At 37.8% G+C, this 27692-nt stretch overlaps 1 protein-coding gene across 3 annotated transcripts in view; it reads right to left on the bottom strand.

Annotated features, from left to right (window-relative positions):
• ERICH3 (glutamate rich 3) overlaps nucleotides 1–27692 on the bottom strand; it is a 113275-nt gene that overhangs the window by 71144 nt on the left and 14439 nt on the right. The window contains exons 2-6 of one of the 3 annotated variants that reach the window (XM_054482167.1): nucleotides 17718–17811; nucleotides 15143–15268; nucleotides 11505–11576; nucleotides 9795–9923; nucleotides 4747–4905 (exon numbers count right to left, since the gene is read on the bottom strand). In XM_054482167.1, the coding sequence (XP_054338142.1) occupies nucleotides 4747–4905; nucleotides 9795–9923; nucleotides 11505–11576; nucleotides 15143–15268; nucleotides 17718–17811 (580 nt within the window). The remainder of the gene's footprint in view (nucleotides 1–4746; nucleotides 4906–9794; nucleotides 9924–11504; nucleotides 11577–15142; nucleotides 15269–17717; nucleotides 17812–27692) is intronic. The other 2 variants (XM_063654134.1, XM_054482175.1) reach the window with 2 other exon arrangements.

Here is a 27692-nt window from a genome sequence, read left to right as displayed (position 1 = left end):
GATGTCTATTAGGTCCGCTTGGTGCAGAGCTGAGTTCAATTCCTGGGTATCCTTGTTGACTTTCTGTCTCGTTGATCTGTCTAATGTTGACAGTGGGGTGTTAAAGTCTCCCATTATTAATGTGTGGGAGTCTAAGTCTCTTTGTAGGTCACTCAGGACTTGCTTTATGAATCTGGGCACTCCTGTATTGGGTGCATATATATTTAGGATAGTTAGCTCTTCTTGTTGAATTAATCCCTTTACCATTATGTAATGGCCTTCTTTGTCTCTTTTGATCTTTGTTGGTTTAAAGTCTGTTTTATCAGAGACTAGGATTGCAACCCCTGCCTTTTTTTGTTTTCCATTTGCTTGGTAGATCTTCCTCCATCCTTTTATTTTGAGCCTATGTGTGTCTCTGCACATGAGACGGGTTTTCTGAATACAGCACACTGATGGGTCTTGAGTCTTTATCCAATTTGCCAGTCTGTGTCTTTTAATTGGAGCATTTAGTCCATTTACATTTAAAGTTAATATTGTTATGTGTGAATTTGATCCTGTCATTATGATGTTAGCTGGTTATTTTGCTCGTTAGTTGATGCAGTCTCTTCCTAGTCTCGACGGTCTTTACATTTTGGAATGATTTTGCAGTGGCTGGTACTGGTTGTGCCTTTCCACGTTTAGTGCTTCCTTCAGGAGCTCTTTTAGGGCAGGCCTGGTGGTGACAAAATCTCTCAGCATTTGCTTGTCTGTAAAGGATTTTATTTCTCCTTGACTTATGAAGCTTAGTTTGGCTGGATATGAAATTCTGGGTTGAAAATTCTTTTCTTTAAGAATGTTGAATATTGGCCCCCACTCTCTTCTGGCTTGTAGGGTTTCTGCCGAGAGATCCGCTGTTAGTCTGATGGGCTTCCCTTTGATGGTAACCCGACCTTTCTCTCTGGCTGCCCTTAACATTTTTTCCTTCATTTCAACTTTGGTGAATCTGACAATTATGTGTCTTGGAGTTGCTCTTCTCAAGGAGTATCTTTTGCCTTGCTAAATTGGGGAGGTTCTCCTGGATAATATCCTGCAGAGTGTTTTCCAACTTGGTTCCATTCTCCCTGTCACTTTCAGGTACACCAATCAGACGTAGATTTGGTCTTTTCACATAGTCCCACATTTCTTGGAGGCTTTGCTCGTTTCTTTTTATTCTTTTTTCTCTAAACTTCCCTTCTCCCTTCATTTCATTCATTTCATCTTCCAGGGCTGATACCCTTTCTTCCATTTGATCGCATCAGCTCCTGAGGCTTCTGCATTCTTCACGTAGTTCTCGAGCCTTGGTTTTCAGCTCCATCAGCTCCTTTAAGCACTTCTCTGTATTGGTTATTCTAGTTATACATTCTTCTAAATTTTTTTCAAAGTTTTCACCTTCTTTGCCTTTGGTTTGAATATCCTCCCGTAGCTTGGAGTAATTTGATCATCTGAAGCCTTCTTCTCTCAGCTCGTCAAAGTCATTCTCCGTCCAGCTTTGTTCCATTGCTGGTGAGGAACTGCATTCCTTTGGAGGAGGAGAGGCGCTCTGCTTTTTAGAGTTTCCAGTTTTTCTGCTCTGTTTTTTCCCCATCTTTGTGGTTTTATCTACTTTTGGTCTTTGATGATGGTGATGTACAGATGCGTTTTTGGTGTGGATGTCCTTTCTGTTAGTTTTCCTTCTAACAGACAGGACCTTCAGCTGCAGGTCTGTTGGAGTACCTGGCCGGCCATGTGAGGTGTCAGTCTGCCCCTGCTGGGGGGTGCCTCCCAGTTAGGCTGCTCGGGGGTCAGGGGTCAGGGACCCACTTGAGGAGGCAGTCTGCCCGTTCTCAGATCTCCAGCTGCGTGCTGGGAGAAACACTGCTCTCCTCAAAGCTGTCAGACAGGGACATTTAAGTCTGCAGAGGTTACTGCTGTCTTTTTGTTTGTCTGTGCCCTGCCCCCAGAGGTGGAGCCTACAGAGGCAGGCAGGCCTCCTTGAGCTGTGGTGGGCTCCACCCAGTTCAAGCTTCCCGGCTGCTTTGTTTACCTAAGGGAGCCTGGGCAATGGCGGGCGCCCCTCCCCCAGCCTCGCTGCCGACTTGCTGTTTGATCTCAGACTGCTGTGCTAGCAATCAGCGAGACTCCGTGGGCGTAGGACCCTCTGAGCCAGGTGTGGGCTATAATCTCCTGGGGCACCGTTTCCTAAGCCCGTCGGAAAAGCACAGTATTCGGGTGGGAGTGGCCCGATTTTCCAGGTGCCATCTGTCACCCCTGGAAAGGGAACTCCCTGACCCCTTGCACTTCCCGAGTGAGGCAATGCCTCGCCCCTGCTTCGGCTGGCGCACGGTGCACTCACCCACTGACCTGTGCCCACTGTCTGGCACTCCCTAGTGAGATGAACACGGTACCTCAGATGGAAATGCAGAAATCACCCGTCTTCTGCATCACTCACGCTGGGAGCTGTAGACTGGAGCTGTTCCTATTCGGCCATCTTGGCTCCTCCCTCAGTTCATCCTACTTCTATCTGTTGTACCTTCAAGAACTTTCAACATGTATATGCTTTACTCTTTAAAAAAGCAATAAGAGTTTTTTGAGTGCTCGCTACATACTCTGCAATGTACAGAATATTATTCTTCTTTAGGAGCTTCTTGTCTGATTTTATATTAAATCATTTTCATCATCAATGCCATTGAAAAAAATTACAGATAAGACATAATCACAGTATACTTTGTCTGTGAACATTACACTATAAGCTCCAATAAGTTACTTTTGTCTGTCTTGATGCCTAAAGCAGTACCAAGGCCATCATAAATGCTCAATAAATATTTACTAAAAGAAAAGTGAGTTTAGCTAGTTGACATTATTGTGGAATTTATCTCAATCTTGTCAGCACATGAGAGCTACCATTAGCTGCCTGTCTTTCAATAATACATACCCAAAAAACTTGAAACAGGAAAAGGCCCTGTAAAGATTCAATTAGTAAATCTATCCAGTGGCTCAGAACAGATTTGAAGAGCAACATTAAAGGAAAAAAAAATTGCTCCCCAGCCAGCAGAGCTTAAATAATACCTGATTGATGGTGTTCACATATCTAATGGGACAAAGTATTGATCAAAGTAGCATTAATAATTATGGAATTTAAAAAATAATATAATCACCTTGGCAAGCATGGAAAGTACCCATCCGAGTACTATCTAGGGGATAGGAAATCCTACTCATTGGACTTTGAATATTTCTAGTCCTAATGGCAAAGTTACCGCTGGAGGATACAGAGGGTTTTAGCCAAAGACCCTTGAGTTTTCTGGTACCTTTGGCTAGCCCATTCCCAAGATGAGATGGGTGTATCAGGCCATATAGGCCTTATACGATTAACATTCTATTACACTATCTCCCCTCATTCTGATTCCACGCTCACTAGGCAACTTTCTCATTGTGATTTGGCTTCTCATATATGTCTGCCTACTAGGGGATAATGCACTTCTTCTATAAGCCTTGACTATGACATCTCTTGGTGAATAAATAGCCTGTGAATATCATTGAGTTGCCTATTTTCGTTTATTATCTAGAGAAAAATGAGCTTGTTTTGAGTTCGTTTAGTTAGCCTGGACAATCTCACAAGATGTGACTATTCCTGGACCCTGGCTAAAACAGGAAATCTCTGGGTCTTCAAAGTGGAGACCAGAGCCTAGAAAGTGTCAAACTAATTGACATATGACTCAACAAGTTCCTGCCTAACTGTAAGCAGTCTTCCCTGGATGAAGCACCACCACTTTTGGATTAATTTCTCTTGGTTTCTAGGAAACTATTATTAAATTAACTGAAATAAGATTTATAAAAAGTGCTTCAGAAACTGAAAAGCATATTAAGTGGATTAATATATTATTATTTTTAGAGTTGTATTTATACTTTTACTGTGAAACACAATCACTTGTCTGAATTAATTTCTTAGTGTCAAGGTTATCTGTCAATTAAAAATAAAAATATCTTAATTTCATATACCTTGTGTTTCTTAAATGAAACATAATCATTCCTTTGAACATAATGACAATTGTACTCATGTCGCAGGTTTTTTCTTAAGCTGGCAAAATTTTCTTCATTTTAGAAAAATTAATAATACCTTCCCTAATTAGTGAATGCACTAATTCTTCCTCCCTATTTAAGTAACTCATGTTTCATGGTTACCATACCTCCTTCCTGTGCTCTATTAAAATAAGGGAAAATTATCTGAGATATAACCTTGAGAGGGTAGCAGAATCAAGCTCCTATGTGTGATAAACCCAGCATTTTTTAAAGATGGACATTCTATTCTTTCTATATTCAACCTTCTAAAAGTCAAACTTGAAGCAATTTCATACATTGATGGGAAAGTAAGTTGGCATGCAAATGCAAACCTATTCTTGGAAAGTTTCATTTTCTAGGTTTCATGCATTTAAAATTTGCAAGAAGTCAACACTAGGTCTTTTCTGATAGAAGTCATATCTGGTTCGGAAAAGTTTTCCCCTTTGTTTTTCAATCAGCCTTGTAAACTAAGGAGAAACCACCATACATTATTACCAATCTATTCTTTACTTTTTCACTCAGTGACACAAATTACAGGCCTTCCCATTTGAGTAAGACATAATTAATCACAAGTATGTAGTAAGTGTTTCATACATATACAATATAATTTTCACGGTGTAGATTTTAATAGAATATAATACCTTGACCACTGTAATAACCTATAATAATCTACTCAAAAATTAAAATATATTTATTGACAAAAATAACATTTACCCCAATGGGAAACAGAGCTTCATTTTCCAGCAATGAGGTTTTTGATCTGGACCTTGAAGTTACCTTTGGAACAGTTTCTACTGCAGGATTACTGGGAAGAGGCTGTAATCGAATTGGAGGCTGCATATTTCCTGGAGCAGTATATGGTCGAGGGGCTGTCTAGACAATTAGGGGAAAAATTCCATGTAAATTAGTATCTTGACATGTTTCCAGAACCAATTAATAACCCAATAAATTGCCTAGAGTAATTAATGGTGCCTTTTTACTGAACAGATTAAACTTTAATTATGTCCTTCCATTATACATACCCTTATGACCCAAAGTATTTGTTAAAACATATGGTGTTGAAGTCCTCTACATAACTAAATGCCACAATTATAGAGTATTCTAGACAAAGGAGAAATCCTCCATTACATTCCTGTATTTTCATTCATACTGCAAACTTGCTGACAATAACTAATTTATGCTCTTCATACAATGGCTTTGCTCAATTTAATGTTATGTTGAATAATGTTCCTAATTTAGGTGTCCAAACGGATATTATTGGAATGGACTCATTTCTGCCTAATGTCTTCAATATAAACTCTATTCTGAATCTTTTAAGCCTTAAGACTGGTGCTGAAGTAAAAGCAGACAGTATAATTCAAACAAAAGAGGAAAGGAAATGCATTACAATTTATTCAACGGCATCCTTGAAATACTAGGAAAACAAAAATAAAAAAATCGTAACCGGCAACTCTGGAAAATGTATATAAAATTGGATATGTTTTCTATACTAGATATTTTCCATTTGTCCCTCTAGATCTACCATTCACCTTTTCTGGCCTGACCTAGACTCTGGGGGTCACTCCTTTTGGGACTACACCCACTAACCTCAGGACTGCAGCTGGAGTCCACTAGTGACAGGCACTAGCAAGAGATGAGATTAGGGTCTTTCTTCTCCTTGACTCACCCTGCAGGGTCATAATGGGCCAGCTGGGTCCCTCTACCAAAGTCCACAGCTCCTACTGGGAAGCCCTCTCCCAGCTACAGGTACCAGCAGCTGGTTCTGGTGTCCAATTCCTCTGTTCCCCCATTAGGCCTGGGTGCTGTGGCTCCTGATATGCTGACCCTGCATGCTTAGCATCCCCAGTTGGTTTTCCTTAGCCCTGCCTACTTCTTTGCAAATAGCTTATTAAACACTTTCTAATTACACTGTTTGAGCCATCTGTCTGTCTCCTGCTGAGCCACTGACTGATGCATTTTCTAATCAAGAATATACTGCAGCAAATGCCAAAAGTGCTTGTATAGTGCATTAGAAGTGCTTTTGGGGCATTGAAAGAATATTGTTAGTTTAGTATAAAGATTAGCAATGTGGCTGGGTGCAGCGGCTCACACCTATAATCTCAACACTTTGGGAGGCCAAGGTGGGTAGAACACTTGAACCCGGGAGTTGGAGATCGACCTGGGCAACATGGTGAAACCTTGTCTCTACAAAAAATGCAAAAATTAGCTGGGTGTGATGATGTGCACCAGCTACTCGGAAGTCTGAGGTGGGAGGTCACCTGAGCCCAGGCAGGTCGAGTCTGCAGTGAGCTGGGACTGTGCCACTGCACTTCAGCCTGGGCCACAGAGTGGGATGCTGCCTCAGAAAAAAAAAAAAAAAAAAAAAAAATTAGCAATGTGTCAAAAGTAGAATACATCAGACTTTTGACCCAACTGTTCTAACGCAATAAAATAGTAGAAAGTCTATCAAGAATAGTACATACATATTTAGGAAGGAGGATGAGAAGGGTGGTATATAAGTGACTAATGAAAAGGGTTTAATACATTAAAGAATGGTGAACAACAAATATTCAGCTCTGGAAAAGTGTGTGTAAATACTTTAAAAAAAGATGATAAGGCAGCTCCTACTACCAAAAACCAGCCTTAGAAGTTAGGCTTGAGAAGCATGTCATATGTTGCTAAACCTCTGATTTTGTTAAGTCAACATTTATTGAATTCCTACCATAGAAACCGTGAGAACATAAAAAGTAATTTTTAATATCTAATGGTGACACAAAACAACTAGTGTCAAATGAACCACACAAACACTGCCAAACAGACAATAAAATACCTGAGACCAGAACTTAGAAGTAAAAGTTCTTAGAATCTTTAGGGTAAGCCAAAGAGGCTAATACAACTTAAAGTTCCACAGAAGCAGTTAGATTTTATTCCAATGGTAAACAAGAGAAGAAAGTGGATAAGCAGAGAAGAAGGATAAATTTGAATATCCAACCAGGAAGAAAGCTGGTTGTGAGCAACACATGGGAAGAGTAGCAAAGATAATATTCCCCAATATCTGTTCTCTTTTCTTCACTGGGAACATGGTTATTATGAATAAAGATGACATTTCCCAGCATCCTTTGTAATTCTGTGTAGATGCATGCCTCAGTTTTGGCCAATAAGATGAGAGCAGAAGTGACACATGAGACTTCCAGGTCATGTGCTTAGAGAGAAGATATGTGCTCTCACTTTACCCCTCCCCTCTGGTGAAATATCCCAATGGTGATATACCATCTTGGCCTTTATGGATAAAAGCAACACCCTAAGTTTGGCAGATCAGCAACACAAAAGGAGTCTGGGCTTTTGATGACTTCACAGAGTTAAGACAGCATACCAGCTGAGACTCATGTATATGCTGAGACGGGGAGGAGACACTTTTGTTTATGCCAATGTTATTATATTTACAGTTTTCATACACAAACCTATATCACAACCAATATGAGAAGCCAAGTGGATTGACTAAAGCAGGATTTGGTTTAAAGAAACAAAAAATAAGCCTATATGGTCCAAAAAGTAAAAGGTCTTAAAACCCACAAAGAGAAATTAGAACAGAGGTTTCTGAACAAAGGAATCAGATCACCCAAAAGAATTCTTTTGAACTTTGTAAAACAAACATGCCTCAAGGATCTCTCCTGTCAAATAATCCAACTGAACACAAAAACTTGGAAAATCTATCGTAGAAATTTAAGAGAACAGTTTACTGCAAACTAACATGATCTATTGGCTGTTGTGCTCTAAATTTTACTTCCCTACATTTGCATATAGATATTCAGTTAGATGAATGTGGTAGTCAAATGTTTAACTGATTACATTTATCTCTAAAAGCAAATCTGCACCATTAACTAACAGCTGTGCGCTACAAATTGTTGTAGTTCACATCAGAAGCCACCTTAAATTCACTATATTTTAAATTGTGGGTAATATATTTTCTTGGAATAAATATGGCATTGTAGCTTAACATTCTGAAAACCATACCAGAATATGAATTGAAATTAACTACCTGGTGATTACTTAGCTTAGCTGAGCATTTCTAATTCTTAGTAGAAGATTAGTGTCGGTGAATGTTCCAAGCATATGCAGAATTAGCTGAAATGATTTTCCATAGTTTTAACGGGAGTGGTACAGCTAAAAATCTGTATACTATTTTGAAAGTTTAGGTTACCAAGGGCACTAACATTGTATTGGATGCTTTCCTTAGTCACTTAAAAAAGTTAAAAAAGAAAAAAAAACAATGGCAATATCTCAAAAGGATTATTATCTTCATCTCAGGGACACTTGGAGATCATGAGTCAAATTTAAAGAATATGTATCCAGATGGGAAAAAAAGGGAGGGGGATTTGGATTTCTGTAAAATGGGACCTATTTAATTCCAAGATCACAATAGGTATCCCTTACGGTGCAAAAGCATCATCAGGGCGGGTCACATGAAGAATCCTGGCTTACCAGACAGAAAGGTTTTTGAAGCTGGTGTCAGTGTTTCCTGTAATTTTAAAATTACTTTTTCACTCCTACCACATTAAGATCTGCTGGATGTATCACAAACTATTTATTGAAGGTGTTCAGCTGGAAAATTGAAAAGAAAGCCTTTCAAGGATTTTTCCTCTCTGAAACAGGTGGGAAGACAGAAAACAGCGCTTGATTGTTTCTTTTGTTTCACTCAGGTTAAGCTTTTGAGAGTCTAGTGAATTTGCCATCCAATAAAAGAATTTGTATACATATATATTCAAATCAAACCTGGAAATAGGGTGACAACAAATGAAAGATGGTTGCTTTTCATCATTTGAGCTGTTCATCAAGAAATGTCAAAACATATTTACCCTTTGAAAAATGTCAAAGCTTAACACTATATATGATGAACCTACTTCAACAATCTGTGAAAGCATTGCAATTTCTCCATAAATATTTTGCAATTCAGAAAAAGTACATGTTAACAAGGAAATATATTAGCCTACACAAAGCAAGAATAAAGACATAATCAAGCAATTTATTTACAACTTAAACCATCAACCTCCAGCAAATGTTTTATAAATCTTTTCCTGTATCTATATTATTTCAAGGTACTTTACCTTCCCTCAAGCAAACACCACCTTTAGATTAGAAATGAATCAACCTGGAATAAAATATCAGTGTTTAGTTTCTTCAGATAGAATTTCTGTACATTTAATTATTTTTATTTTAGAGTATGTGCACAGACTTTTAATAAAAGAAGCTCAAATGTTAGTATTTAGCCCAATATGCTACATGGTACCATTGAATATGTACAGATAAGGTGGAAGTAGAGGAAGAGCAAGAACAAAATCCAGAGGTCAGAAAATATAGAATATGTATAGTGGTCCCATTTTGCTGCATTGAAGGGTGCTAAAGAGTAATCATGCAGAAAAAATTTGGAATAGCTAATTTGAGGTCATATGGTTTAGAGTCTTAAATGTCACCTGAGAGTCTGAGCTTTTCTGTAGGGAATACAGGCCAGGGAAATTATTTGGGTATGTAAGTAACATAAGTAATCTGGACTTCCAGAAAACTAATCTAGCATTAACGAGCAAAATTGATTTGGCAGTAGTGATATTAACTAGAAGTGAGATATTCAGAAGAGACAGAGTTGAACAGATATAAGACTATATTTTCATTCAGTAGGACTGGCAGCATTATGGAGACATGCTCCCAGAGAGTATCCTTTCTGAGAATAAGAAATAATAAATTAATTAGCTGGGATACTGCATGACAAAGTGTTTAATATTACTCACCAGTGCTAATGGACAGGAATGTCCTTCATCAACCAGAACACTATGGCCACGATTAGTCTTTGGGCCAACTGGTGGGTGGGGAGATAGGATTGGCATGTTATTTTCAACAGACCTTCTTGTGTGCTCTCCCTAGAATAAGAAAGCAATTTAGCAAATAGATGCATAGTTAGTAATCTAGGTTAGATTATGAATGACATGTACGAAATACTATATGACTAAAGAAATTCCTTCTCATTTCTTCCAAGAGTTACTTTTGTTAAGGAACTAGGTGTGGTGGTAAAAGGCAAGAAATTGAGTAGGCTTTAGTTGTGCTCAAAGAAATAACTGAAAAAGCAGTGTATCCTCCATTTTAGCAATAATATTTGTTAATTTGCTTCAAGCAGATCACTACAAAAGGCATAATGAGCTTTACTGCTGCGATCAGTAGACTACCAGAAATAGTACTTTTCTATCTTAGAAAATAAATAATTCCATTAGGCAAAAAGTGTCCCATGTTTTAAAAAATGAGAGCTAAAATATATCTTGTGCCAAATTCAGTAATAAAGTGAAAATTGTTCAAATAAAAATCATATGAAGAGGCACAAGGGTAGCAAATCTCTGACGATGCTACAATATGCCCATGTACTTCCTTTAGTGGATCTGGCTACCTGGGCAAGGATGAATAACACACAGCAGCTTTTCCTGCTTCATGCAGTGTGAGTGACTCTTTTTTTCCAGTAACCACATTTTCTCCATCAACATTTCAGCAGATAAATTATAGAATCTATGACTTAGTCCTTGAGGTAGGGCAACATTGGCGAAGTTGGATTAACCACAAATCTCTACACACCAACTCTTTGATCTTGACAAACTGACCCATCTTCTGTCATTTGAAAACATTTTTGTAACAAAATCATCTTCTCACCCTGATAAAATAGACCTGAGTCCATCAGGCAAGGGTGAAAAATTACTGTCTTTTATGGCAAGTTATTCTACAGAAGCTTTACAAATATTCATCAGTTTGTGAAACGTATCTTAGGCCACACATTTGTAATACTACAGTACACAGAAAATTAAGAACAACATGTGATTACAAATGACTTAAGAAACTGAGTAAAACTGCCAACCTAAATGGAAATTTTGAATTTAACTGAATATCTCATCTCTTGATTCAAGTTTATATTTTCCTGGGTTCACTGCAAAGAAGATATATTTTAAAAATAGAAAACAAACAAGGAATTTTAAAATGTGTTTTACAAAATCTATACTTTACCATGCTTTCTTTTGCTAAGAGGATCCTTTCCACCATATATTTCCAAGGGTCACATTCAAATGAAAATGTGTCATTGTATCATTCTTAAAAAGCCCTGTTTTCCATCAGGTTGGAAACATTACCATCCATTTTTACCTTCTTAAGACACAAACTAAAATCCCTTGGCCTCTATCACAAGAATATATAAAAGCAAAATTTCAAGAACATTTTCAAGTTTGTCTTTGAAAGTTTTGTGCCTCATTAAAATTTATTTTGTACAAACAGCTCCTATTTTTGTCACAGTCTTCTGTAATGATGATGGCTAAGATTAGGCTTGGTGGAACCATCATTGACTTCAACTATGTTTTAACCAAAAGTAAAGTGTCCCAGGGAACTGGAATCATAGTTTCACTGGTTTTTTTTTTTTTTAAATCATAGAATAATACTATGAAGTAATAGAGAGTTATATAACTCCTTACCTTAAAGCTCTGGATTCGCTCCTTCCTAGCTAAGGTCTCCAATTTTTTTTTTATTTCAAGCTGATGGTAACGCTAAGCATACAGGAAAGAATAAAGGAGAGAATCATATCAGTTATAGCAAAGACCAGTTTAGAGGAAAATAATTCCAACAGCTAACTATATTCTCAATTACTCCTCTTGTCATTGAGATGGAGAAGAATCATCTGCATCAGTGCACAAGTGGGAATATAAATTGGTGCAACTATTTGGAAATTCCATTTTGAACATATATTAAGCAGTTAAAAGTGTTCATAACTTTTAACCCTTAAATTTCACTTCTAAACCTGTGGGAAATCTAAGTAATTTTAAAAAATGTCTTATGCACAAAGATGCTATGTGAAATATTTTTTTTCCTTTTTCTTCAAGGCAAAAAAAAATGCAGAAACAATATGAACTATAAATAGAATGGCTATATTTCTGGCACATCCATATGATGGAATAAAATATAATTGATCATTTAAATAAGGTTCATACAGATTTTGTTTAAGAAATGGACAATGCACATAATGCAGGATAAAAGCAGGATACAGAATTTCACAGAAATACAATTTAATTTATCAAGCTCATATTGTGTATCTGTCCCTGTGCTAAGAAGGTGCTTCATATACATTATTTCTTCTTGAACAACTCTAATTGCCAAGCCACCCTATTTTACAAACAAAGGCACTGAGGCAGAGGATAATGAACTTGTCCCAGGTCATATACCCAGCCAGGGGAGGAGCTGTAATTTCAACCTTGGCCTATCTGACACTAACTTCCTGTTTTTCGCTTGTTTTTTCACAAAACCTTGTTGTCCCTGTCACAACATAGTATGAGTTTACTAAGGTAAAAATACGAATAGAAAAGAGACTAGAAAGAAATGCATGTTAACAGCAGTTGTCTCTGAAAGGAGGAATTGTATGTAATTATTTTCCTTTTTTATGCTTTTTCCCCCCAAGTTTTTGTAATATATTATTCTATAATTTAAAAATAAGCCTCACGTAAAAATAATCTGCTTAAAAGGCAAATTGAAATTAATTAGACATATTTGAGAGTGTTTTATTTATTGGCCCTTTGCAAAAATGTTTCCCCTCTGTTCTTGGTTCCCTCCTGCTGCCTTAGGAATCCTGCAGACTCAATAATTCCCTATCATCAATCCTCTTCTTAACACTTCCCTTTCCTCTCTCTCTTCCTCTGATCTCCTACCCACTTATCATCAAACTGTTCAATTCACTATCAACCTTTTCCCACCTTCCATTTATTCCCAACTCACTGTAGTCATCCACATCTACTGACTTGCCACTTCCCTACTGCTGAAACTACTTTTGCCAAGTCCACCGATGTTTTTGTCTTCTGGGTCAAACCTAATTTCCTTCTGTTCCCCCAGTGCTCATCTTATTTAACCATTCTGCAGCTTGTGAGAACCTTCCAGCTTCCAGGACTCCATTCTAACAGGCATATTTTTGACCACTTGAAGGTTCCTTTTCAGCCCACGCTGTTGTTCTTGATCTGCAGTGCACGTACCTCCAACCAGGTGAGAAAATCTTTCTTCTGAGCTCTTTCTTCTCCCTCACTCCTTTGCATTCAGTCAGCTTAAATCTTTCTCCCACTTCAGCTTCTCTGTAGACAGCTGCATCTCCCAGCATTACCACTACTGCTATTAGCCTACACCCTTTGGCAATAGCTTCCTAATTGACCTCCCATCTCCAATCTTTTCCAGTTCATTAATCCATCTTCCACATTTTTAGCAACATCATCTTTCTAAAACAGCTCTGCTCATTTCTTTTACTCCCCTGCTGAAAAACATTTCATTGCCTCATCACCTACACCCCAAACTTAGTTGAGAATTTAAGGCTCTCCAGAGACTGGGTACCAACTTGTTGGAGAGTGTCACTTCCTGCCACTCCTGCCAACTAACCCACTGTGCAGTCTGGCCTCAGTGAGGGTTCCTTTCCATCTACTATGTCCTTTCACACCTCTGCAACTTCTGAGGTCTGGAACACCTTTCCCACATTTTCACAGGATCCCTCACTCAGTCTTCAAACAGCAAGACCTCTGTTCAGTTTCCTCTGACTCCCACAGAGAAAAGTCATCCTCCTCTTCTTTTCTGAACTCACTCTATTTTTTCCTCTCTTCTAGCACTTAGTCACATTCTACAGTATTTTTTTAAATCCTACCTTGCAGCTTCAACACACAGCCTCATACTGGCACATGGTAAACCTGCAATTAGGGCTTGTTGCATGAGTGAATGCATGAATGTGAATACAGCAGTATTAGCAAGGAGCATCAGCATAAACTAAATGTGAGACAAATGTGACAATTTAAAGATAAATATTGTTTGTTCTATTATATTTGTATATTATTTATTCTATTATGTAACAATTATGTTATTTAATATATTACATGTTAACATTTATCTAAAATATTTATTCAAAACTAGGAATCCACAAATATTTAAATAATAGCATATTCAACAGTTATGATGTGTCACAGTGTGTTAAGTGAGATTTTGGAAAACTAGACTTCAAGGATTAAGGCTAACAGAGAACTCAGTGCCTATTGAGTAAATTTGAAACAAGGTACTAATTTTATGTTTTATTAATTTTATTTATTGTTTTCACAGAAAAATTACAGCTAATACTTTTATAAGCAAGAATTTAGGGCCAAAAACAACAATTCTATGTAATTCATGGACATGATATGAAGCACAAAGTGAATTCCTAAATTAACAGATCATACACATCTTAAGTGAACACTTCATCTACCTAATGTAGCATAATAATAAATATCAGTGGCACTAGACTTAATATTGGTTTACTGATGATTCTACAGTTGTTCATAAATGTTTACTGCACTCACAGGTCAATGGTTTTATGAGCCAAGTTTTCTGATTTATTGCTTATATGGTCAAGCCAAGAAGTGACATGCTTTTTCAGAGACTAAAATGGTGTTGATGCTTGAAACTACAAGTTCCATGGAGCAAGGCTGAAATAATTTATCAAATTAGCTAGATATCCCATTAAGATACCCTGTCAGATTAAAAAAATATATTGTTGATGCTTGGTTTGTGCATCTATGTTGACCAGCGTGACCTACGGTAGGAGGGACAGCAGATGTTAAAATGCCTATTCCTTGAAATGTAACATACGGCTGAGCTTCGGAGCCTTAAAAGAATAACAGATCTGAAATAATTCATGGCAATGGAATTACTGATATTTAAACAGATGTCACCTTTTTTAGCAAATGGAAATGGAGGTACAGATGGTGAGGGCTGGTATGTTTTAGAGTAGCCATTGTAAATGAAAAATCTACATTTGGAAAATTAAATATTACAAAATATATAATGATGTCCATGTTTTTCTCCAACTGAAATGAAGAAAAGCTTATGCTAGACTTCTGGCTCCTGGCTACCCAGAGAGATATTGAGTATTTCTTTGTTTCATTTTCTTTTTTAATGAAATGCAGAAAGAATATCTCTTTTTCTAGGTAAAAATCATTATTAATTATCATATTAGACAAAATCAATTACAAAGAAAATAGTAAAGATTTATACCTCCATCTTCAGTGATGTGGAAGTAGAAAAAAATAAAATAAAATAAAACGTAAGTATATATTTTTACCTCCATATCAAGAACTTTATGAAAAATTGCCTGGGCTAAGCATTCCCGGATATATTTTTGATGATCCCGCTTCATAATATTTAGTTTATATTCTTTTTCAGAAAGTATTCTTCCACTTCTTGTGATCTGTCATGAATAAATAAAACATACATAGAAATATAAAATAGAAAATGTGGTGTTAGTTTCCAAAAAAGGGAGGCTGGAGGGTGGAGAAGACAGACAGACAGACAGACACACACACACACACACACACACACGGTGGGTGGAGAGAGAGAGAGAGAGGCATTGGGGAGGCAGGGAGGGAGAGAGAGAAAAAAAAAAGAAAGGGGAGAAAGAGGGAGAGAAAGCATCAGTAGCTTTTAAGCCTAAAGGAATATATCACTATGGTTGATCAACTTTCACTTTTAATGAATATTTCATGAGGCAAAAAGGAGAAAGGCAGTCTCATATACCCTTCACTGTGAAAACACACACAGGTGGTACACTTGACGTTTAAAACAAGATTTTCATCACAGTAACAATTTTCCCTTGATGGAACCCAGGTGTTCTTTTCATTTCTTTTTTGAACACTTTCCTGGAGGAAGGGGGCGGGATACTACTTTGAAACAATGACCAGGAGCAGTGATCACAGGACAAATGATCTTGTAGGAAGTACTTTGAAGGGCAAACATGCGAGCTACAGAGGAGCTCATCAGTTTGCTTTAAAAATAATTGGTTTCATTACTTTGTTTTCCTACTGCTTTTTTTTTTCTTCCACTCTCCAGCCCAAAATGTAATTTAATTGTTGTTTTGATTCAGAATTTTACAGATTATGCATTAGCATACATAGAAGATATTCAATATTGGTCTCAACTGGCATCATTGCAAGTCCTAGGAGTGGCCATTTTTGTTGTGGATTTACTTATTTTTCTTTTCTTTAATTCTTCCTGTGGGCATATTTGTTGATTTGTTGTATTGTTCTCTATCCCCTGTAAACGAAGAGCGTTACCCATACGGATTGTTCACCTTCTTCTTTTCCACTTATTTAAGCTTTGCTCCCGTCTTTCATGCAAGCCACATATTTTTCTTAATTCTGCTAACTGTAGTTTTTAACACTACTGTTGCAACACACTGGAGTATTAAGATCAACCAGAGTTGTGCTACAAGTGATGGCTTATTGATAATCTTTTTTTGTAAATACATTTTCCAATGGAAGAAAGAGGTATACCTATAGAAAGTGTGCTTGGAATTACAAATAACCCACTTACGGTCTTTGTGCGACTATGTCTGATCTCCCCAACTAGAGCGGAAGCTCCTATAGGGCAAAGGTGCTTAAACTTGACCATGCATCAGAACCACCTGCAGGTCTTGTTGAAAAACTGATAGGTCCCTTAACAGAGCTTCTGATTCAGTTAGGTCTCACATTCGCATTTTCTGTTGGGTTTCTTGGTGACCCTGAACACTGCTAGCTGAGAGGCTATATTTGAACCTCTAGAGAAAGGCCTGCATCTTTCGTATTTGAATTGCTATGCATACAACCAGTGTTCAATAAGTGCTTGTTAATGATGCTGATAAGTAAATACAAAGTCCTTCCCATTTGTAGGCAAAGTTCACAGACTGTTATCCAAAGAAGTGATGTTAATAGTAAGTGATGTTAATAGTAACAATAATTACAACACCCATTTATTGCACATCTCTAACTGCCACAACAATTCTGAGAGCTGCATGCCATCATTCTCATTTTACAATTGAGGAAGTTGGGGCTGAAAAAGTTAAGAAAGTGATTTACTCCAGATTCTATGGCTTATAAATGGCAAGCTCAGTTTCAGCCAGGTCTGTCTGATAACAAATCCTCAGAAGGAGAAAAGCAAGCTCTCTGAGATCTATCAGCTAGAGTGCCAAGCACAGAAACAACAATTAGAAATGCAATACGTGCTCTTTCAACACCATGGCAACAATAGTTAAGGAAACCCATTGTGTTTTAAGAAGGTAAACAGCTAACACTTTCTATAACCACATCTCTTTCTTTCCATGGAATACTATAACATATTGAAAAGGTTTCACATTGTATACATTTAGAGGAATAGAAATTTTGTGGAAAGAACAGTTGTGAAGCTAATGAAATACACTAATATTATCAATAAACCATCACAGGAAATACTTGTTTTTAAATTTGGGGGAAATGTTGAAATGTACATGTCTTCCACACCATATTCTGTGAATATCAAAAGCAATATTTTTTCTGAAGTTGACAGTAAAATCTTCTCTATCTTCAATTCCTAACAGTTTCTAGCTCATACAATGTGTTCAATAAATATGTGTTGAATGAATGAATAAACAAACCATTGAAATATGCTGTTGGAAAGTCTCAGGGCCTTTTCCTCAATAATTTATAAGTTTTCTTAGCAGTCATAGTGACCTGCCTTCCTATCTTTTCAAACAACCTCAAATACACAAATCAAAACTTTGGAAATAAAGTAATTTTTCTAAAATGAGGGAAAGTGGAAGATGTCACTCAAAGAGAAAGCCTGAAAAGGTAGGGAATTATTGGACTTAATGAAACAAGAAGGTCAGCGGAAAGTAAACCAAAACTTACCAGTCCTGATCTTAAGAGATGACGCCTTATCCTTGTATTGTTAAAATACCCAGCCAGGTGTTTATCCATAAGGCTATTATATGCAGCAAGTAACCTAAAATACAGAAATAAAACCAATAAGGTTTTACAAGGGGTTGCTTGATAACCAAGGCAATTCTTTACTTTTTCCCCAAATAGTGCATAATCATTCACTCATGCAGCCTGCCAGTCATACATGTATGTGTTTAATAAACATGTATTGAGTCCCTACTCTTTTCTAAGTCTTATGATAAGATCTAGAAAATCATCCTGATTTTAATTATTCCACAGACAAGTATGGAAATCACACATCAACAGGTAAAGTGGATGGGGAAAGTACAACAACAGAAATATGCAAAAAGTCATGGCAGCACAGAGAAGGAGGCCACCAGCTACAGTTGTCAAAAAGGGCTTCACATAGGAGGCCTGATGGGAAAGTAAGGGCTCCTTCAGCAGATTCTTCCAGCCTCTCATGACATACCCTAAACTCTGGTAACTCAAACTTACCTGCTGTCTCTCATGTTCAGAATACAACGTGGTCTCCCAACTGTGAAGGCCCTTCCTTCACCTGCCAGCCAGCAGATAATATCCGTGGTGTATAAGCATCTCCTCTTAGGAAACATTCTCCGATATGTCCTGGTGTGCTGTCTTGCCTTCCACTCCCGCTCCCCAGCTCCTACCCCATAAGACCCTGAGTTACTATCTCATCACATAATATGTAATTGTTTATTTCTTGGTGTCCTCTGCTAGATTTGAAGGCCAGGCCAGGATAGAGCATTATTCTTGGTACCCCTATTGATGATATTTGTCGTGTATCGAAATAATAATGTGCTCAGTAAATAAAGATATGATTTTGTTTGGGACTTATTTTTATTGTTATAAGTTCCTAACTAAATTTAAGCTCAGTATTTTGAAGTGTTAACTTCCTCATATATATCTAGACATTTGCGTTAATTTCACATCCAGCACCAAAACAATAATTCATAGATCACTTTTGATTTTTAGGGTCTTTTATTTTAAGAGTTAAAAGAGGATAAATTGGTTTGTTGATTATATGCTATACCTTAGTAAATTGTCAATCTAAGTCTGTATGTCAAAGTTGAGCACTATTTTCTGTTTCAATCTATCCTTCATTAATTATTCAGTAACTTACAAAAACATGCACGCACATATGTATGTATACATGGTGCATGCACATACACATTCATACATAGACATATATATAGATGTTAGTATATACAGTAGTCCTCCCTTATCCACAGGGAACACATTCCAAGACCCCCAGTGGATGCCTGAAACCGTGGATAGTACCAAATCCTATGTATACTAGATTTTTTCAATCTGATATCCAACACGGCTGGTAAGTGACTAAAGGGGGGGTGGCATATACCGCGTGGATACCCAGGAAAAAGGGATGATTCACACCCTGTGCAGGACAGGGCAGGACAGCATAGGATCTGACAACACTACTCAGAACAGCGTGCAATTTAAAACTTATAAATTGTTTATTTCTGGAATTTTTCCATTTAATATTTTTGGACTGTGGCTGACCACAGGTAATTGAAACCACCGGAAGTGAAATCACGGATAAGAGGGGACTACTGTGTGTGTGTGTGTATGTGTGTGTGTGTATACTTATATACACATAGAGAGAGAGAGAGAGAGAGACAAAGAGGAAGACAGATAGACAGAGGCAGAGTCAGGGAGAGGCAGAGAAAGAAAGAGAACAAGAAAGCTTAAAGATAGTCCAAACACAAAGCTGTCTTTAAAAAAATGCATACTCTATTACTGGCAACAAAGTTTTATAATCTATACATTTTATGAACTGCTAATCCTTAATTTATTCTAAGATCAGAGCAGGGACTCGTATTATAGAGTCAAGTAAATATAATTAGCAACAATTTTATTTAACAGTTTGTACTCCTTAATTACATGGAGATGATATAGGTGACTTCTTCATGCCTCTTTTCTCCTTAACAGCCCATCGCAGGAAAGTTCCATGCTGCCAAACAGTAAGAAAAGTTTAATTTCATCCTCAAAAGAGACTGAAAAGCAGTTACAAAGCTTAGAAACCAAGGTGCCACATGAGGGCTGCAGACACATGAACAACTGCAAAAGCCATTATTTCCCTAGGTTTATGTAAAAAGACAACCCAAGAGCTTCAGTAAGGCACACAGAAAACCAGCTCCGGATAATGCTTTGAAACCATCTTTTAAATGAACTGTCTTGGTGTCCTATAGTTCATCAAAGGTTTCCTGTCTCCAAAAGGTCAACATTGTATACCTTACCCTTTCTAAATCTCAGAATATCTTTTCAGCTCCTCATTTCAGAAAGGTGAGCAGGTGTCTCTCAGTCCTAACAATCATGATTCCACAGTTCACAGATTCTTAAGATAAATCATTAGAGTGATATCATATGTAGTCTTTTGTCTGTTTTTCAGGCTCAAGTTTTTTCTTAAGAAAATCAATAATTTTGGAATAGCTGGGAGTGCTAAAACCCGATTAAATGAAGTGGGGGGTCAAAAAGTTGGGATCACATAAACCTCAACTTCCCTATTGACTGATAAAGTATCCCCTTCCTTAATTCAGGCTCTGTAACTTCTTTAATATTTAGATCCTAATAACAATTGCTTAGCCAGCTTTGGTAGCACCTGACTTTAATTCTGCTCTCTCGGGCTTCTGCTAACAAATGTGTGCACGATGCCTGTCCAGGCTTACAAATCGTCGAGCAGGTCCAGTTGGGTTGAAACCTTTTTACACATCACCTTTTCCTACTTAGGAATAAATGTGGGTTCTTGCTTGGGATACCATTTGTAAGCAACTCCTTCTACAACTATCATCATATGACTAGCTTGGTAGGACAGCTGAATAATAACTGGCTCAGTTATTTCCTTTTTAGACAATGATGGAATTTTTTTTAACTGAAACTTTACATTACTAAATTGTTTGATATCAAGAAATTGCTTTAAAGTAAATTATATACAGATTTGGTATAATGGTCAATTCAAGCATTTCCACTGCATGCATATACATGTGCCCATCTTTCTGACCATCAAGACTCCTTTCCAGGGAGATGGTCAAATGCTGCGTGGGCCAGTGTCAGCTACACTGTGGTCTGGCTGATCCTCTCTGTTCTGGTCCTTTTCACCTGTACTTGATATGGGCTTGTAGCCCACCTTCGCATTTACCCAATTACAAGAGCTCACTGACCAACACAAACTCAGGTTAGCGGAGCTTCTCTGAAATTCCACCCTTTCCTCTACATTCAGTGCCACTTACTCCCTTCACTTTTCTTTTCTTTTCTTTTTTTTTTCTTGCTCATGGCATAAGCCTGGGCTGAATAAGGTCACCTTGCTCTGGGCTTGGTGATTGTGTTGCAGCTTCTATGTTACACTCTGCATCCAGTGTCAACACTAGACTTCCTGGTCGTGCTGTCTCAGGCCTGTGATCCTCCACTGCACCCTGTTCATCGATTCCATTGGTCACAGCAAGAAGCACCAGGGCATTGTGACCATATTACTCGCAGGCTATGTTGTCATGCCAAGACCCACAACTCACTGGCCAGACCAGTCTAACACGTTTGTTTCTTTATGTGATGAACAAGACTATCTACCCATCCCCTGGTCACTAGGTGGGGGAAAAACCCACTTCCTGGCTCAATGCACTGGGGAAAACAGTCTCCCAGGAGACAGAGCAACCTTGTCTCCATGCTGGTTCCTGTTTCCCTCACTTCAGTGCACACAACACATCCTTCAGGGCCTGAAGTTTAGAGGAGCCAAAGCGGAGTCACCGGGGTGCTACCTTCCCAGCTGTGGCCTTTCAGCACTTAACCCTCTAACCCTGCCTCCCACCATGTAATATATAAATGTGGCTCTGTAATAAAGTCAGTGATTCATAACAATCCCTTCTCCTGATCCCAAAGAGAGATAGTCTACCATATAAAAATCCCAGCTAAAAGGAAAGGCACTATAATAGTTTTTTAAATCAGAAAAGCTTATTGTTTAATGACTAATTATAGGTTATTCTGTAAGGCATTAGGGACACAGAGATGGCACAGACACTGCACTCATGGAGCTCCCAATCTAGTGGGGAGATACACACACTAGATACACACTGTGTGTGCGCGTGTGTATGTGTCTGTGTCTGGGTGTGTATGTGAGAGAGAGAGAAAGAGAGAGAGAGACACAGGAGAAAGAGAGAGAGATTTCTTCCTGTATCATAAGCTAATTCATTACCAAGTATCTCCATGTCAGGCACTGAATCCTGAGCTGGGGAAGGAGTGTAATATCCATATTCCATTTTGCAGATTACAAAGTACTCTCACATACATAGTCTCATCTAGTTGTTTTAGATCCATGTAATATGAACAATATCTAACTATTACAGCTCTTTTATCTTACTAAAGTGGAAAAGCTCCAAAACAAGATTATTGCTTAATGTGAGTCAGTTTTAGGAAAACCTAAGGCAATATTTCTTTATGGATCACATTGATAATGTCATTTCTTCTGACCTGAAGCACCCTGTAACTCTACCCTCATCTCTCCCTGTACTACCCATCCCCACACTGTCTTCATTACCTTTGGTGATGAAAAGAGACAGAGAAATGCCAACTCTAACTTCAGTTCAATTCTGGCTCCACCATTACTGGCTCCATAACTGTGAACAAGTGACCCTCTGCCTCAATTTTTCTGCCTTTCAAAAACACTAGTATATGAACACAGTTCAGCCAATTCTTTGTCAATTTATTATAATATTGCCTTTTCTCCAATTTCAAATAACATGTTCCTCATTTCCATTTGAAACCTCATTAAAATGACCTTTACCATCCTTATTTCCACCAACATTCTGTTTATTATTGTTTATGTATTCTCTAAGAAGATGGAGGTTTTCTCTCGTTTCTGAGTCCTCACAAGAATCACCTTTAAAAATTGCCTCATGGCAATCTAAGCTTTTTCTAGCATGTACCTCAGAGCTCTTCCAGCCTCCACCCATTATTTAGTTCCAAAGCCACTTCCACATTTTTAGATACGTGTATCCTACTGTTAGTACCAATTTCTCTTAGTTTCTTTGGGGCTGCTCTAACAGAATACCATAGCCTAGGTAGCTTAAACAAACACTATTTTTGAAGGCTGGAAGTCTAAGATCAGGGTACCAACATGTGTAGGTTCTTGAAGAAGACCCTCTCCCTTGTTTACAGATGACAGTCTTCTCATCGTGTCCTCATATGGGAGAGAACAGAGAGAGAAGCAAGCTTTCTTGTGTCTCTTCTTATAAGGGCACCAATCCCTCCTGATCTAATTACCTCCCAAAGGCCTCATCTCCAAATACTATCACATTGGGGATTAGGGTTTCAACATATGAATTTTGGGGAGACACAGACATGCAGTCCATAACAGAAGATATGATCATCCCCATTTTGTAGATGAGAAAAACAAGCCTTAGTTTAAATCACTTGCCAAAGACCATATAACCTAAGGCTTATTCGTTATGTAACAAATCATAGTGAACACCACTCATCAGGTCTTGCTAATGTGAGGACTACAGTATGCTAAGTATAATGATGGAAAAATGTGAATGGTGAAATATTCACAGAGAAATATAATCCACCCAATTCTCCACTACAGAGATAGAAACCTTTCAAATAAAAATTCTTACAGTCTTATATTAACAAATACGTAACTTTCCTTCATAATTTTAGCATAAAAGCAATGTGCTGAAGTCTTAAATTCAGCTAATCTCTTAAATATATATTCCTGCATCCTGCTTTGCACTAAAAATTTCCTCAAAAGCATACTTGTTTGAGGAGATATTAAAAATAATTTTGGTTCAACCAGGTTAGTTTTATTTAACCCAAATTGTGACTTATTCCATCTGAATTAATAAAGTGTTCATTAGTTTCCTATTGCTGCTATAACAAATTACCACATACTAGTAGCTTAAAACAATACAAATCTATTATCTTATAGCTCTGGAGGTCAGAAGACAGAAACGACTCAAATTAAGGTGGCATTCCTTCTGCAGGATCTACAGGATAATCCAGTTATTTTTCCTTTCAATATTCTGGAGGCTGCCTACATGCCTTGGGTCCTGGGCCCTTTCCATTGCCAAATGCAGCCATGGCTGGTCAACTATTTCTCACAATGATATCTCTCTGGTTCTGGCTCTTCTGCCTCCCTCTTCCCTATTTAGGGACGTTTGTGATTACATGGGGCCCACCCACATTAATCCAGGATAATTTCCTTATTTTAGGTCAGATGATTTACAATATTAATTCCATCTGCAACTTTTATTCTTCCTTTTCATGTAAAGTAACAGATCCACATGCTCTGAAGGCTAAAATATGGACATCTTTGAGGGCCATTCCTCTATGTTCTGCAAGGTCTCTCCCATAAGCCTGATGCAAGGAGCAGAAACATTGGACACTGAATGTGATGGTGATTGGACTGTGTCTTAGCCCATTTAATGGTGCTGTAACAGAATACCACAAAATGGGTAATTTATTAAAAAATAGAAATTTATTTCTTGCAGTATTGGAGGCTGAGAAGTTCAAGATCAAGATGCCATCATCTGGTGAGGGCCTTCTCCCTTCTCACTGCGTCATTGAAAGTTTCCCCAGTTCCTTCACTTTTTTTCTGTATCATGACTAAAAATCAGAGTGCCTTGACTGCTTTATGACCCAACCAGCTGTAGGTTTTGCCCAGCAGGCCTGAACCCAAACTGAGGACTTGAACATTCCCAGGCACTGAAAAAGTTATCTGGGTTTCCTAGAAAGAAACTGGCCTGGGCTATGAACCAAATTTCCTAAAATTTCATATAATCTCCATATACCCTGGCCCCCTCACCATGGACACGCCTAGATAGCACATCCCTTTTCTCTCACTGTTCGTTGCGAGAATATGCTGCAGCACTCTCCATCTAGGTTCCCTTGATAAATGCTTTGGACTGATGACCTTGGCATTTAGTGTTTCTTTCTTTGGAATCCCAACTGGCCCCATCACAAGATGTTATGAGGCCCTCCCTTGTGGGAATTCCCCTACCATCACTTTTGAAACAACTCCATCACAAAATAGTCATCGCATGGCGGAAGGTGAAAGAGCAAGAGAGCACACTCATTCCCATGAGCCCTTGCCCTCGACTTGAGGTCCAATTCTAATTCTACCCCTTATAAGATACATGACCCTCAATAATTCAATCTTCTTTACCTAGCCATTATCCATCAAGTAAAATGCTAGGACTACTCCCTGAAGTGAACATCTCAGTTTACTGGTCTGGAAATATATTTGCTTAAAGCTTCATCATTTTTGGAATATGGAAATTCACATGTGAAAATACCCACATAGAATCTGGCAAACTCCCTCATTTTACATTCAGGAAGCTGAGGTTCTAAAAGTAGGGAGGGTTCATCAATAAATCAATAAAGAACATGCCAAAATGTCACAGGAGTTCCCACAAAATTGTACCTATCTCTTTCCTAGGGTCCTTGTCTCACCACCTTCCACCAGAATTTCTTTCACCCATGTTTAATCACTGTCTTCAGACTCATGTAAGATTGTCTTCCTGTACACCCTCCTACAAGGTGTTGTACGGAGCCATTCACACAGTAAACTGTCACAAACTCAGCCAAGATTTGTTGAGTAAATGTACAAATCCGTTAATGGAAACGAAGCATATTGGTCCAATTCCTTGACATATATCCTTTTTTAAAACCCACATGTGAGGATAATCACCTTTCTTTTCTGCTTCTGGACAATAAATAGAAGTAGTCTATGGCAGAAGCATGTTTTAGGTATTTTGGCTTTTTTAAATGCAGCATTCTCCACATGAGTGATCATACTAACAATTTTGTTTTTGTCATTTGTTTTTGTTTTTTCTTGTGTTTGAAAAAATGGTGCCTTTGTGGCATGCTACATATTGCATTAGAAAAAAATATAGTCCCCAGGGAGGCAGAAAAAATATATCCTTTTGAAGAAACTTGATGAAAGACAAATATAGAACAATTGACATGAGGGTCAATTATTTTGTATTCCTATATAAGAAAACTCTTTGCCAACTACAATTACACCAAGAGTCTCTACAGCCTGTCACTTTATAGGGGGTGATTAAACTAATATCATATAAATGATTTTATATTACATTCTTCATTCTTTTTTATTTGCATCCAAACCTGCCAGATCTCAGCAGTTATGCTAAATATTGATTTACAATTTTTCTCAGCTTATTCTAACAATGAAGCCAGATGAGAACCATAATATTATTTTGTTTATAGCCTTAATATGATGGTTTGAAGTGACTAGTAAAAACAAGACTGGTCTCCAACTGTGCTGACTGCTGGCAAGATAGTTTTGCAGTGTTCACAGATGAGGCAATGGGTAAGAAGTAAATGGGAGTCAGTAGGCCTGAGACACACTAACTTTGACTAGTTGCATATGAGACATGGTATATGCTTTCATATACCATGAATTCTTCTCTTTATAATGTTACATCTTTGAACAGAAAAAGATTGTAGCAGCTTGAAAAATATGCATTAATAGAAAAATTAAAACTAAGGGAGATAATGAGGCTATTCAGAGGAAAGGTGACCAGAATGGAAACTTCTGGAAACTAAGAATTTTTATCACTAGCATTTATTGTGTACTTTCTTAAGTTTTTGTAGTGCATAGAGTAAACACTCTGTATAACATACACAATCTTGTGAATTAGTATTATCTTCCCTCTTCAAAGATGAGTTAACAGATGTAGAGTGGTTAGATAACTAGTCCATAACTAGTTAAAAGCAGATCCAGGATTCAAACCAGGATTGTTCTGCTTTAACTATAAAACTGAATGTTCTCTATGAGGTATTCCTCCTCCTTCTGCTCTTCCTATTCCCCTCCACTTCCCAATACCTTGTCCTCCTTTCCCATCTTAGCTAATTTGAGAAAATCAATTCTCAGATTTGCTCAAAACACATGCTGAAATGCAGCTTTGGGTACAAGATGTTTATTAGCAATCAACACCTGTGAAAGGAAAACAGAGGAAGCAGCATTGAGCAGAGGGAGAAGTCAAATCGTACACAGACCAAACAAACCCTTGGCCAACCTATCAGGGAACTCTGTAGTAAGTAGTGCTTCTCTGTCAATGAACAATCAACAAACACCTAATAGGTGGGTTCTACCAGCAATTGTGCATTTGGAAAAAAAAAATGCTGCTGTGTAGGCTATATTTTCTAAATATATTATTGAGTATATTATACAAGGAAAAAAAATAAAATTGTACTAAAGAGCTTCATTCAAATGCCTGTCATTTTTTTCCACTAAAGATTAGGTTAATTTCCTAAGAGCTGGTTCTTTTAAAAAGCCATGCTGTTTCTAACCATTTTTGAGATCATCTTACCAGTGTGTTGTTCACTTACCCCCACCCTCTGAAATACCCAGTTTTAAATCTTCTATTGACACTTGTACTCTATGAGTTTCAACAAGTTGTTTACTCACTATTAAGCTCAATTTCCTCATCTGTAAAAGGGGAAAATAATTGTGCCTTATATCACAGAACTTCTGTTAAGCATTAGTATGATAATGCAAGTAAAGAGCTTAGGGCAGTGCATGACACTGTTAGCTGCTATTGTGTTATTAGCAGTGCTTTATTCTTAAATGAACCACATGTACATTTGCCTGTGCTCTGAAAGGAAAATATACCATGGTTTAGAATCATAGAAGAAGTACAGTAAGGAGACTTGGGAGCAGGGGGATGATTTAAACAATCAGGAAGAAAATGAAGTCTGAGCCAGTAGAAGAGAACTGAATAAGTGCCTGGCCATTTGAGGGGCAGGTGCGGGAACTTACAAGAGGATTGCTCCAGGAAGAGGGATTACCACATGCAAAGGTCCAGGGATAAGAGAGCACCATGGTGCCTGTCTTTACACTGTCCTGCTAGAAGCACCTCCTGCTACTGTCTCCACCCCTGTTGCACAGGCACATGT

The sequence above is a fragment of the Pongo pygmaeus genome, chromosome 1, assembly GCF_028885625.2.
Source record: "Pongo pygmaeus isolate AG05252 chromosome 1, NHGRI_mPonPyg2-v2.0_pri, whole genome shotgun sequence".
Classification (NCBI taxonomy): domain Eukaryota; kingdom Metazoa; phylum Chordata; class Mammalia; order Primates; family Hominidae; genus Pongo; species Pongo pygmaeus.
The sequence above is the reverse complement of the archived record's forward strand: the minus strand, read 5'-3'. Positions and strand labels throughout refer to the sequence as shown.